General features: G+C 36.2%; 1 protein-coding gene and 1 long non-coding RNA gene across 3 annotated transcripts in view; one reads left to right on the top strand and one right to left on the bottom strand.

Moving 5' to 3' along the window:
• The window catches only part of LOC121071320, a 375849-nt gene that overhangs the window by 106435 nt on the left and 255482 nt on the right, over window positions 1-13932 (top strand). For both annotated transcript variants that reach the window (XR_005820526.1, XR_005820527.1), the window contains exon 3: window positions 12070-12112. This is a non-coding gene — a long non-coding RNA (uncharacterized LOC121071320). The remainder of the gene's footprint in view (window positions 1-12069; window positions 12113-13932) is intronic.
• The window catches only part of SLC17A6 (solute carrier family 17 member 6), a 33500-nt gene that overhangs the window by 8501 nt on the left and 11067 nt on the right, over window positions 1-13932 (bottom strand). Inside the window, exons 4-7 of the mRNA XM_040559555.1 lie at window positions 3973-4087; window positions 2022-2109; window positions 1833-1919; window positions 779-921 (exon numbers count right to left, since the gene is read on the bottom strand). Of these exons, the coding sequence (XP_040415489.1) occupies window positions 779-921; window positions 1833-1919; window positions 2022-2109; window positions 3973-4087 (433 nt within the window). The remainder of the gene's footprint in view (window positions 1-778; window positions 922-1832; window positions 1920-2021; window positions 2110-3972; window positions 4088-13932) is intronic.

Here is a 13932-nt window from a genome sequence, read left to right as displayed (position 1 = left end):
AAAATTACACCAACATTCATTGAAATACCTTGTTTCACATAAGATTTTCAAAAGCATTTATGGGTGTACGAAACCATGAACACTGTTGAATCCAGCTATCAAGAAAAAGAAAAGACTGTAATATTTCCAGTTCCCTATTCAATCTGGATCAAAGGTTTTGACTAAGAAGAGGGAGGTATATTCCTGCAGCTTGACAGCATGCTTCCAGCACTGTAATGGGGGGTGTATTTATGGCTCTACTAGCATGCTGTAATGCAACTTGCAGTCTTTCTTGCAAATGAAACGTACAGTAGAAAGGGTTTGCTTTTTCTGGTGTTCTGAAGACCTCGGTAGACACCAAGTACTGCTATTCCTCTAGTTTACTTTTAGGAAGATGAAAACGCTTTAGAAGGGATAAATAGGAAGGAAATGAACCATTTGAACTCAGGGTAGTATAAAATTCTCAATAAACCTGCAATTCCAGATGTAGTTCTAGCTTTAGCTCTAGCTCTCTTTTATATTTTGGAGTAGAAAAAGACCAGACATAAATTCTATGAGCAATCCTCTGAAACCTGTATTCTCTTCACAAGGAAGCAATATCCACCCAGAAATCCATCAGCATATTTTAGATCTCCCCTTCTCCCTGCCCCAAAAAAGTTCAATTGTTCAACATGTGCTGTTCTGTCTAAAAGAAGTAGCACATTGGATTTTTTTTTTTGTTTCTTTTTGGCTTTTTGTTTGTTTTTTATTTTCATTGTTCCTACCTCATAGGAAATAAGTGTATGAGTAATATTCTTACTTCCATTGCACCTAGGAGGTTGGCACTCTCTCCAATGCTTTCTTCTATGTATCTTCTTTCTTCGTCTGTGATCGTAGGATGCTTTGCAGGGCTCTCATATGAAACCAAAAGCCAGAACATATACCAGACTATACCAAAGCTCCCTTTGGAACGGAAAGAAAAACTTTAAAAAGAAATGCACAGTAAAGGAGCAAACAAGAAAAAAATACATGGATAATTGTAATCAATTTAAATGGCAAATGCTGTTACTGACAGCCTGATCCTGCAAACAATATTTGTGCAGAATACACGAAGAGCTGTACCACCGTGAAGTCTTGGTTTCATTTACGGAGTGCCTTCACTCTAAGTGAATGGTCACTGATATTCAACATCAATTTGTACAATGCAGTGCAATGAAATAGCTCCCATTTTGTTCTACCAGGTTGTAAATGATGTTCCATTCTGCTTTAAGCCATCGTTGTTTGATTACTGCACTAAATTTTTTACCTGCAAAACACAAGATTGTGGCACTGTTTTCAACATAACAACAGAATTCTTGAGTAGTTTATTAAGTTTCTGAAAGGGTTCCCCTTCATTCACATCAATTTTACACTGCAGAATGTGTAAAATTTGCCTTTGGGTCTTTGGGCCATTTTTCTTCCAGCAGTGTATTCACACAACTAGTGTGAATAGAGTTATGTAGCTCTTCAGATAAAAATCAAGACGTCTTATTCAGGAGAGGTACTCTTGACTTACAGTTGTATAAATGAAAGAGCGATGTTACCTCTGAGAATCTGAGATTCTATGGATTTGCACAGCAGGTTGCACTGCTTATACTAAAAGTGATGAAGGTTTTGCCATTATTGTTTAATAATGTTGCTTTCCATTAAATTCTATTCTTTTATTTTATTTTCTATCTCTCAAGACCGTATGTTTGGCTTTATGGAAACATTTTTTTTTTTTTGGGGGGGGGGAGGCGGCGGGGGGAGGCAGGCTCTTAAGCGTAGTTTTTACATCTTTAGATGGGGTAGATTAAGGTGATATGATATTGGAGTGAGATGAGAGAAGCGCGTACCGTACACATAGAACACTGAAGACCACCCTGTATATTGCACTAGGATCCCAGCTAAAGGCATTGCAATAACTGCTCCTGCATAGGAACCTGCAAAACAAGATGTGTGTAGATGAAAAAAGGAGAAAAATTCAGTCTCAGAATGCTTTTATATTACAAATGAAAGAAAGACCAAAATGGAAATTTACTTACCACAAAAGGAAGTGGTTGCTAACCTACTTCTCTCTAATGGGGGGGCCCATTTGCTCCAGATGCCGTGGCAGGCAGGGTAGGTGACTCCCTGGGGAATGAGTGTGCCACAGGTCAGCTAATGCTGAGCAGTTGGTCAGGTCATTGTGCATGAATTTCTGTTTTAACACTGCTACAAACAGGAAGCTGAGAACACTTTACATTTCTATAGCAAAGTCTGAGCACAGCTGTAGAAAAACTTCTGTTTCTGGTAAATCAGTCTGGTAAAAGTTTGGGTTTTGTTCATCACTACCAATCTTTTCAGAGGACTTACAGAGCAGATACAAAACATGATTATTCCTTTTTGCTCTGCCTCCCTCCTTCCAGGAGAGAACAGTGAAGAATTAAAAAGAAAGAATCTTAATGCACGAGTATCGGAGTCAAAGGAGGGATGAAAACATGGATCCTTCGGGGTCTTTCTAATGCTGGGCTCATTTCTGCAACCCACAGTTTTGGTGGCCTTCTAACATTTTTTATGACCTTCTAGCATTTCAAATATAATTTAGCAAATACAGTTTCCTTTTCCATTGCTCTAAAACTATAAAACAAGATCAATAAGAGCTTAAAAATATAATCTTATATAATCTATAAATAAATAAATAAATCTCTAAATAAATAAAATATTATCTTATATCTTAGTCTTTAATGAACCTTTTTGAGCACTTAAGCAAAGAATTGGATGATCTTAGTTGGTTTGATTTTAAACCAGTTACATTTTAGGTTGAGTCTCTCTTCAAAACCAGCCTTAACTCATGATAGAAATACCACAAATAAATCACAACATCTTGTAGTGTTGAAATTTTAGAAAAAGTAATATGAAATGTACTGTACTTTTTCACAAAATTAAAGTGTAAGAATTGCTATGATGTATGTGTAGTTATATATAGCCACTTTTCCCTTAATTTGATGTTATATTTCCTCTGCAAAAATTAGAAGAATTAATAGCTTCTTGCAAATGTTGTGATTATCCCTCTGAATACACAAAAAGCTTGTAAAATACATTGTTTTGTATTCAAAGGGATTTTATAACCAATTTAATGTTAATTTTAGTCTTTTTTGTTAACTATGTTAACTTCCCCCCCCAAATAATCTGATGCAATCTTAAGATTGCCATGATTTATTGTAAACCTTCTTCAAACAGTAATGCTTGAGATATTTTGTATTTGCCATCCCTTAAAACAGTATCACAAAAATGAGTGATGAAAGAGCTATTTTAGTTTGTAATTAACCACTTGCTTCTGTTCCTCTCCTCTTTGTGGTCATGCACACCTGTGTCCATGCAAAGCACTCTTCAGGAGTGGATCTATGTTTACACATGTATACCTCAAGTACTTAATTGCCAGTTACCTAACTTTCTACATCTTCTTTTTGAGCCTTTGTAAATAATAAAGTGCATGAAATAAATTCAGCTCACACAACAGAAGTGCACAACGCTTGGGAAGAAGGAGCAGTGATCACATGTCTAAAATCTGAAACAAACAATTTTAGAAGGCAGGCTCAGTATTTTTCTCTCTTCAGTCACTGTAAACCTCTCATTCATTCACATGGCTGGGGAAGCTGTGAGAGAAGCTTAATTCATTAAGAGAAGCTTAATTCATTATTGTAGATTTAGTCTGTGATACTGGACAGTAAATAACTGTTGAGAATTGCACCAATATAAGCCCTGTGCTGGACAGGTTTTCAGTAAAACTGCACTGTTAAATGTTTATATTACTGGCTTCTCAGCAAGGGAAAACTTCACTACATAATTTCATAGGTGAAAGAAAATCCATAATTCTTACAGTGTAACCCATTACACTAAAAATCAGGAGTAAATTAAAAGCAATTTTTATTTTTTATCAAAAAGTGGCAGTTGCTGCTTAAAAGCTAATAAACATGCATCAGTTTTACTGGTTATGTTATGATTTTTCCATACCTCCACAAGGCCCTGCAAGATCCTAACAAAGATGACACACCCGTAATGCACCCTGGCTGCAGATGGTATTAGCATGTTGAGAGAGGATGTCAGCAGGATAGCAGCACCAAACACTCTGCAAGGGTGGAAAAAACAAGTAAAGGAAGCAACTTCAGTATTGTTCCAGTGGACATATTCCACATATGTTCACATACCCATATCAATAAATTTCAGTGTATGATATTTATGTAGGGGATTTACTAACTGCTGGACTGGGTTAGTGTCTGCTTTCATCTAGTGTAATAACCTGTGTGATAAGACCCACATGGACATATACATCTATTTAGCATTGTTTCCTAAGGAAATACATCTTGTGCAATCACGTCTATATCTTACTCTCTTTATATATCCCCGCTCTTTCCTTTCCTTAATTTTCGCCTTTATTTCAACCAACTCTGATTCTATTCTCCAACATCTAGTGAAGTTAGAAATTAAATCTCCAAATATTTTGCTAAACCGGGTGGCTGGGCAAAAGAGAAATTTGTATTAATGCTTTCATCGTAAAAAAGTGGCAACGTACATTCACTACTTTTAAAGCAGAAGAGAATCCACATTTATAAATGCCAAAGCAGAAGGAAGAATTTCAAACAGAGACAATATTTTCTTAGCTACAAAAGCAAGTCAATGTGTGTCAAGTCAAGCACACGCCCAAAGCAAAGAGATCATTCTTTCTGCTGTTTTTTTTTCAGGGGCTGCTCATTGAATATTGATAATTATGCCTCCAACAACATCCTAGCAATTGCTTTAAATCAAGTACATTACAAGGTCTAAATACATGTGTGAAATAATAATTCATATTCAAAATTACACTGTTTTGACTAAATTTTAATTTAATTTAATGAATGTGAACCCCTTGTGGTAGCAAGCCTTTTCTCCGGTATTATTATTTTTTTTTCTGTTCATTCAGCTATGCAAAGTGATGTACCCAGTGGCATTGATTGGCCTCTTTCTTTATACAAAATTATGTAATGCTAAAATAAATCCTGGAGATATCTTAACATATGACATCATGGTATCTGATGTAGAACTGATTTGACAGAAACCTTTAACCTTAGCATGTGTTCTTTAGAAATTGGTACGGTGCCATAAGTTAGTGAGAAACAGACCTTAGGCTAAGGAAAGAAGAAGCTGTGATAAATTTCAAGAGGAAATTTCTTCCTGAATACATCTATTTTTCAGATCATCTATTTAGAGTTACATCCTGATAAAAATACTTAAATAGCAAATTAAACATATTCCACTGCTAAAGTTTGACAAATATTAAGTGGCAGCTGTACAGAAAAAAAAATAAATAAATAGCTCTAACCCTGATCTCTTCACTGTACTCCTGGTGTCCCCATCTTGTGTCAGAGAACATCTGGCTCGCTGTGCAGCACGATTCTGCCGTTGCTTGGCAGCATGTTCAGTACATTCACCGGGACTGACTGGTGCGTGTGTTTGTGTCTCATTGAGTGAACTGTCTTGGCCTGAATTCTGTCTTTACTCCTAATTTCTATATGTGTAAGTTTCTCTTTCATAGCTTTGTGAATCACATCAAAAGTGAGTGCAGTTCATTTCCTTACATTTTAATATCCCTGATATGTTCACATAAAATATTATGGTGTCTTGGTTTTCATTTGATTTTTTTCTATATTTATTAATGAGAATAGTGTGGGACTCAGGGGAGCTTTGCTTGTGATTTTTATGAATTCTTTTCAAAAGTAAGATGCTCCTGTTACCAATTTCTGAAGAAAAATGGACTGTAACTGTTTTAAAGATTCGTTGAGAATATCGTTGTTTTTTTTTGTGAGCAAGAAGAAAGCACTTCTTGGTTTGCAGCTTTTTCTATTTCTTTTCTGAATAGATATTTAACTAGGTTTCTAATGCAGCAATATATTTTTAAGTTTGTGGATCAGTGCGTAGACTTGCTGGAGCAGATTCTTAGCTAGTGTGAATCAGCACAACACTTTCTAAATTACAGTTCCTGTTCAAGTCCTGCAGAGATATTAGGAATTTACCATCTCTTTATAGGGATGAGATCTACAAAATAGTTGTGGTATATAGCTATTTCATCAAGGAAATTTAGTCTGATTTTTCAATTCTGCATCTGAAATCAGCTTCTGTTTGCCAAAATTGAAGGCTGTGTTTCCCAGAATTGCCTTGTTCTCATGTTCACTAAAGAGAAGCTGTTTTTTTGAATTTGTTCTTTCTAGAAAAGAAAGTAAAATGCGTTTTAGAGAATGATCCAAGACATGCATCTTTGAAATGAAAATCTTGCCTGTATTCAGACACACAACTGCAAGTGAATGTTCAGTTATGTTGAGGACCGTGTGATGAAACAATTCCACAATGTCACTTGTAAGTCAGAGTTCTCAGGGCTATGCTTTATCAAAGCAGCTTTCTCAAAAACAAACTCATTTTTTTTCCAAATATCTATGGATTTAAGAGCAGAATACATTAGAGTTAAATTATGATTCATGTCAGAAATGTCCTTTCTGTTCTTTTTTTTTTTTTTTTTTTTTTTCTGGAATCCAAATTAAATGCAGTGCCATGATTTTAGTGTATGGCTATTGTAGTGACCTAGTTTCCTCTATAACTCTCAGTCAAGAGCAAATACAGCTTCTTACATTTGCTTTGCATTTCTCGAGACATACTGATAAATATAATTGGTATTTCTCTTTCATGCTCTTTTATCTTGGTATATTTATTTCATCCCCACTATCACTAAAGTCTTGTTCCTAATGAATTATTGTGGTATAGTTCTGGTTTTTGTAGACAGTTCCTGTTCTATTGTTCGAAATATCTCAGTTAACTACATTTATAATAATTTAGATCTAAATACGGTGCATTTCTGAGGTATTTTACTGACCCACATATCAAACCCCCAAATTATGTTGTATTTTTTTTTACTGCTTAGCATTTTGTTACATGTATTAAGCTACTGATTTTATGAACTCTTGAGTTTCAGTTCTTATTTGCCCAATTTGGCTACAACATTAACTGAACATTTATTTCATGGTGGGTGCATTCCAAACACCACAAAACATCTTAATTCCATGGTACAAACTGAAGGGCTTTAGCAGACTGAAGGTAGACTCTGGGAAAAAAAACAGTATGCCACAGAGACAGAAGAGGAGAAGCCAATGACAATGCCATCATTCTCAGCCTTGGCATTAGGAGGGAATTTAAATGCTATGATATACCTTAAGCAGTCCCTACATGTGGGGGAAAATTCCTTTCTGACCCAAAAACAGCAACCGGTGTACCCATATATAGGCATATATGACATGTAAGGGTATATAGATATATAGATGTATTTTCTATATACCCATATATAGAAAATAACCATATACAGAAGAAGACAAATGAATAACAACAGTAGTAGTTTGTCAAGGAGGGGAAAAAAAAAAAAAAAAGGTAAATCCTAAACCTTAGAAGTGACCAGAAGCCCTGAAACAAAGAATTATGCTTTGCTTATCTATTTCTATTTCTAGACTCAGTAGACTCAGTCCCAGAAGACAGAATCTAACATTGATCCTCAGTGTTTTACTGACATTGGCATTATATGAAGGTCATGAGTTGTGCCTTAGTCCTCCTGTAATACAAGTAGTAATAATAGCAAAATCATATTTGACTAAGAGACATTTGGGATGGGAACAGAGGAAGGAAATGACTCTGACATGTCAGGAAAAATGCTTAGAACGGAATGAAGTTGCAGGAAGAATTAATCTTTTTGGTTTTCAAGCTAGTTGGCTCATTTTTCTCTTTGGGGACCAACTAAAGAGAAAGAAATGTATTTATTTTCATCTCTGGATTTCTAATTTCTACATATCTGTGCATCCCCACCATTCTCATCTACCTTTTCCAGGCAATTCATATTACATGAGCATTCTGCCTGGAAGTGCGTTACAGATTTTGTTACTTTGTTGGAAAAAGTGCCAGCTCAAAAGTGAACTGAGAACAGTGGGAATACAGATGCGTGCCAAATGCTGAATGCCAGATGGGTGACATATTGGGTTACACATATGATATCTGAAAATAAGAAGTCCTGCTTGGAAGCATCCTCTTACCCCAAGGACTGGGAATAAAAATTGCTAAAATGACTGCATAAAGCTAAAACTCCTTTCATATGTGCATGGTAGGACTCAATTCCCCAGTTGTCAAAATCCAGCGCATTTTTATTGATCTCATTCTTTAATATCATTGGCAATGTCCACAATTATGTGTTTCTTTACTGTCTGATAATTGCGGTCCATTTTTATTAAAAAGAAACTGTTATGGAAATTAAATAATATGTCAAACCAAAAGCATATGAATTACCTTAACTGAAGTTTGTCCTTAAAAAAAAGGTAACGTTTATGTTGAAAATGGCAATTTTAGCTATTTATTTCAAAGAGAAAATGCTTTATTAATGAACTATGGATGCCACTTCATTAAAATCCAAAATGATTTAAAAATAGTAAATGTTGTTCACTGACAACTACAAAACAAGACTATGTATATTTTAATGGAGTTACATTGAGAGCTATGAAGGCATAAAAGGGTTCACATCACTTTTCATGATAACCTAAACAAGTTTTAAGTTACTTCAGCAGGAAATTCATTCAGGACTGTAACTGAATATTTTTCACCTCCAAAAAGCCACCTATCGTCATTTCATTGAAGATCTGTGGAATAAGAAAGCTTCATAATTTTGTTTTGTCATGATTTCCACGAGAATCATGAGGAAAAAGCACAGCATTCCACACTCTTATAGCAAATTAAATCAAAATACTAATGGGAGTATTATTCTGACTGTAAACAGGAACCTATGGAAAATGTAGCCCATAGTAATTTCTAGGACATACAACCTCCGTACTTGACAGTTTTACAGGAATACTGATCACATTATACAGGCTTTATTTGCATTGGCTAATGTATTCATATTGCACATTTTATATAAAATACTATATTCTCTCTTTTAATGAACTGTCTACATTTTTTTAACCATTTAGTTGATTGCTTTTGCCACCTTGTGAATGTTTTTCTGCATAGGTGTTCACAGGATGGTGCCATCCTTGTGCACGAGCTAGTTTGAACACAAATATTTAATGACTCTTCACTGATGTGAATGCTTTCCCACATTTTTTCCCATAGTCCTACATCATCTAAGCTAATGGTAACTGAGCACAAGTCTTGCTTATAGGAAGTTCTTCATACAAAATAAACAGGGAATATTTTGCCATAAACGAATGTAAAACATTTTTGCTAGTCTTACATGAGATTCTTTTGTTAAGTAAGGGTACAAATTAAAGAGGAGTGAAAACATGAATTTTCCTTGCAAAGCTTTCCCAACCTAGTCTGAAGATGAAAATTCTAAAAAAAATAAAATAAAATTATTTGGATTCAAGTTGGCAAGCAGGAGAAACAGCTGGCATGTTATTGACATTTCTCTTCCTTAGAGAAAATACATAAAATATGTTAAAGAACAAAGACTTATTTTATGAAACATACGTAAAAATAATCTAGGTCTTGACTAGCCTTAGATATTCTTTCTTGAACCACGCTTGTTTGGGAGAGTCCCAGAGCAGGAGCAGCTCTGGGCAGCTGCAGGGGTGTCATGCAGAGTGACTTTGTGGACTATTCTATCAGCTCAAGATTGCTAAAATTTGTTATCTTCTGCTCTGACTCCACTGCCTATCATTTATCTTTGACACACCTCCTCCTGCAAAAGGCCAGCAACACAACGTAGAATCAATTATGCTGCTTTTTCTTCCACAACCCAAAGAATTTCTTGTCTGAGAGGAACTGCAAAGCTGAATGCTGGATTAAAATGCTTATTTTTTTTGAGTAAAGCATAAAGTCTAAGAAGAAACAGGACAGAAGCTAGCTTGAATGCCTGTAGGCATGCAGAGTTTTTTCAGAATCCTTTCTTCTGCAGATGTTGCTAGCAATGCCAATTTGTGACCATTTTTTTTAACTTCATTTTTTTCTTTTACCTGTGCAATGTCTGAATGTATAGAAATTTCAGGATGTTAGCTGCTAATTAACACTTTCCTTCTTACAAATTTGTCTCTCCACCTGGACTAGGAGTGATGAGAGTCTTCTAAGACTTTGATAGAGAACATGAACATTTTGAGGACCTGAGTTTTGGTCTGCCAGCTTTGAAGACAAATAAATCCCCAAATATTCCCAAGCCTTTTAGTAGAATAGACCTTTCTAGGATGGGTCCAAGCACCAGAGCAAAATGCCATGCAGAGGTTAAGTCAATGTGTACCAGTAACAAAGTCCCTTTCACCTTCTGCCTTCTTTGAGCCCCATTAATACCACTGACTTATACAGGTCAAACCAAGCCCCAAACAGTTCTCAGGCTGTGCCTTCCATTTGCTGTTCACAGACTTATTTTTAATACAGTGTGTGTTTTTTGAAGAACTTTGGCATTGTTAGGTGAGAGCATCACAGCAAATGATGCTGAATGTAAAAGACTCCTGGGTCATTAAATTCTGATCATTGCTCTTACCAGCAAGTGCATTGCATCATCCTTTCATAAGCAGACCTGGTTCCATCTCAGAAGTAATTAGCATTTGCCCTACTTATTTTGGAAGCCTTTCCAGCTTATGACTTCCTACATCCAGTACATATATTGCACCCATGCTGTCTATTTTAACAGTTTTAATATTTGCATTTTACCCCAGCAGCAATCCTGTCTTCTTTCTTTTGCATCACTAGGCAAGCTGGGCCCTCTCCATCTCAACTTCCTTATTCTTCATTCATTTGATCACCCTACTAACCCTCTCTCTCTCCTGTTTGAATTCTACTGGGGAATCTCTCAAACCTGTAGTTTCATTTTACAGCTCATTATATCCATAGATGTCTGGATAAAACACAGACTCATTCCTTCTAGCTCATTAGCTTTGGGTTGGCTTGCTCTTTAAATATGTAATCTGCTAGATCGTGTTTCAAACCAAGACCATCTCATTCAAATTACCTAACCGAGTTCCAGGTCTTAGGCTGTGATTCATAACTGTCTCTGTTGATTTTGAGATATATAATACACCTATAAAATAAATCAGCTTTAAAATATTTTGTGGATCTGGCTGGGATGATAATTGCTATGTACTGGACTCAGAGGCTTTATCTGTACTGCTTTGTGAAGTGTTTTGTGACATACAGACTACACGTTACGGATATCTGCATCCCTACTGCTCAGGTTAAATGTGGATTCCTTCAGAGCAAAGTGATGGTGACGTCAATATTTTTTATGCAGACAACCTAAATAACATTTTGTAGCTTGAAATCCAGTGTATGTAGTGTATTGGGGTGGAGTACCAAAGCAGGTAGAGGTGATTAAGGATGTCTGTTGCAATAAGTGTCTGGAATTAACTCTGCCAGAAACGCACATGGATTTTGTTTCAGAGGGGATTAGATATTCCCCAGTGAACAGGACCCTGATTTTGAGGTATCGTACATGCAGTAGGGATTCTGGAGGCCCAAGACCTGGGAGGGAACTGGGAGCAAAGTTCTTTAACAGTATTGACATATCTGGATGATATTATCTCAATAAATAATCTTTCTTTATAAGCTTGTTCTGAATTCATCTGTTGTAATTGTATCTAAACTGTGTGGCAACTTTCCTACAGATGGCAAATTTTCAGATTTCATCAGAAACATGAAATCAAAGGATTTAGATCATTGGAGGAGGGAATGCAAAAATAAGTCCCAATTTCAGATGTAACCCTTCTCTTGTTAGCTGTATCTGAATAAGCAGAGTCAAATTCTGAAATTGTTATGTTTAGTCCCAAAATTACTCCTGGATTTAGTATCTTGAGGATATTATCATCTACGATCACTACCATCCTATATCCTAATAGTTCCAAAAATCCACCTTGTGTAACACAGGTGCTTCTCAGCACCAGATAACGTAGTATTTTAGCCTACAATGTTACTGCTTGAGTTTTGCTTGGACCCTCCATAGTTAACATCATTAATGGTGGTTTACTTGCTTTCAATTTATGCAAATGTAAACAGTGCTCTTACTGACTTCTGAAAAGATCATTTTTCCTCTGTAATATATTGTGACAACTGTTTATATTTTTCCAGCTGTTTCCCCATGCTTCAGTGGTTACCTTCTTGACTGCAAACTGTAAGTAGCCACTCATTTGGAATATTTACATTACTTAAACTCATGTTTATTAAGTATGTCCCTTTCATGTCACTCATTCATGTCCTTTGTGAGCTAAATAATCCTGATAATGTTTCTCTTACTCTTGTTGTCTTTTCACTTTGTAATCATGCTGATTACCCTTCTTGGGATATTTTCTGTTTCTGTTTGCTTATTTGAAATGGATTAGGAGAAATTGAACCCACTATGAGGAGACAATATTTAGCTATTCTGTGACACTATATCATCACTCTAACTTTTCTATAGTATAGACTAATTTTCTGATGACTCTGTTGACCCCCATACAGTAGACATATTCATCTGAAATGCCCACCCTGACAGCTTATGGCTTCTTGAATGATAGACAGGATGTAGTGTTTTGTTTTGTTTTGTTTTGTTTTGTTTTGTTTTCTGAATCGGGCCCTCAATTTGCATAAAATGGCACAGAGCTAACAAAGCTGGGACTATGCCATGAATATTAGAGTCGTTGATGAACTCAGCTGCCCAGCAAAACAGATAGAATAAGATACCTTTGACATTAGAGAGGTACACTTATTCCCAAGTGCCAGTCTTAGGCTGAATGTGCTTTATGAGAGAATTGCTTAAAACCAATCCTCTTTCATAACAGTCTGTGGCCAGAAGCCATAGCATAGCAGCTTTATTTGTCTATTTAGAAATGTGATAAAACAGGTTATTTTCATTCATATGTGTACAAGGGAGGAGGGGGATGTGTCTATGTGCCCATCATACTAAATCCTATTATAAGCCCTTCATGAAGCATTAATATGTAAAAGCTGACCTCCCGCCATCTAATCTAGTATAATAAGGGCTTGGATACATTATTAATTTTTGTCACACATCTGAGGCCCCCTTTCATCAACCAAAACCCCCATCCAAATCCCTTGTTGCATCATTAAATTGTGAAAACAGCTTCATCATTCATGACAGAAAAATGGAAAGACCCCAAGCCATATGGCAGAGGGAGCAGCAGGACCAGCCACCCATAGATGTCTCCCCAGTCCCCTCCTTGCAGTGACTGGTGCTTACAACACCCTGCAATGCAGCTAGGTGACAAAATCGTCCTGCTTTTTTGCGCAATATTGGCTCCTTTGGCTGGAAACAGACGAACCCAACAGCAGTGCCTGGGTTCATAGCCCAGTTTAATCTGCAGGGTTTTGAACTGGATGTGAAAGGTGGAACTGGCAAGTACAACAGCAGGGGTTCTTTCATAAAGTGCAGGGTCAGCTTCTATCATCAGAGGTTCAGAAGCTGGCTCTTGTCTAATCATTCCCTGGTTATGCTGTGAGCTATATATAGTTTGCAAAAGAAATAAACCTCACGCAGTATCTCTACCTACAGGAAAATGTAAAGATGTAAAGATCCAGGAAATCTTTGTACTTCTATTTCTAAACCAATACTTAGCTTATGTATTTCATGCTTGCTGTCATTAGGACTGAGTGAATTAAGGAGAAAGGTATTATAATTTCACTGATACACAAATGACACACTTTCTGTGAAAATCTTTGGGACTCTGAGATAAAATGCTCTGACATATAGTTGTCTGAAATATCATTCAGGTTATTCATGGAAATAATCCTATCAGATTACTTGCTGGGCACAAGGATTTAGCCCTTAATAACAAGATGAATGGCACTTTAAAAACAAAAAAGAATTTGAAGTGAAAGGTTGATTTATATATTTTCATTCAGGTTAGAACGTGACAATGATGAAGAGTTAACAGAGATGAGAGATAATTAGGTTGCAGAGAAATTCAGAGTAATTCTGTAAGGATGATCCTTAAT

The sequence above is a fragment of the Cygnus olor genome, chromosome 5, assembly GCF_009769625.2.
Source record: "Cygnus olor isolate bCygOlo1 chromosome 5, bCygOlo1.pri.v2, whole genome shotgun sequence".
In the NCBI taxonomy this organism is placed as follows: Eukaryota; Metazoa; Chordata; class Aves; order Anseriformes; family Anatidae; genus Cygnus; species Cygnus olor.
This window is presented reverse-complemented; position numbering and strand designations above follow the sequence as displayed.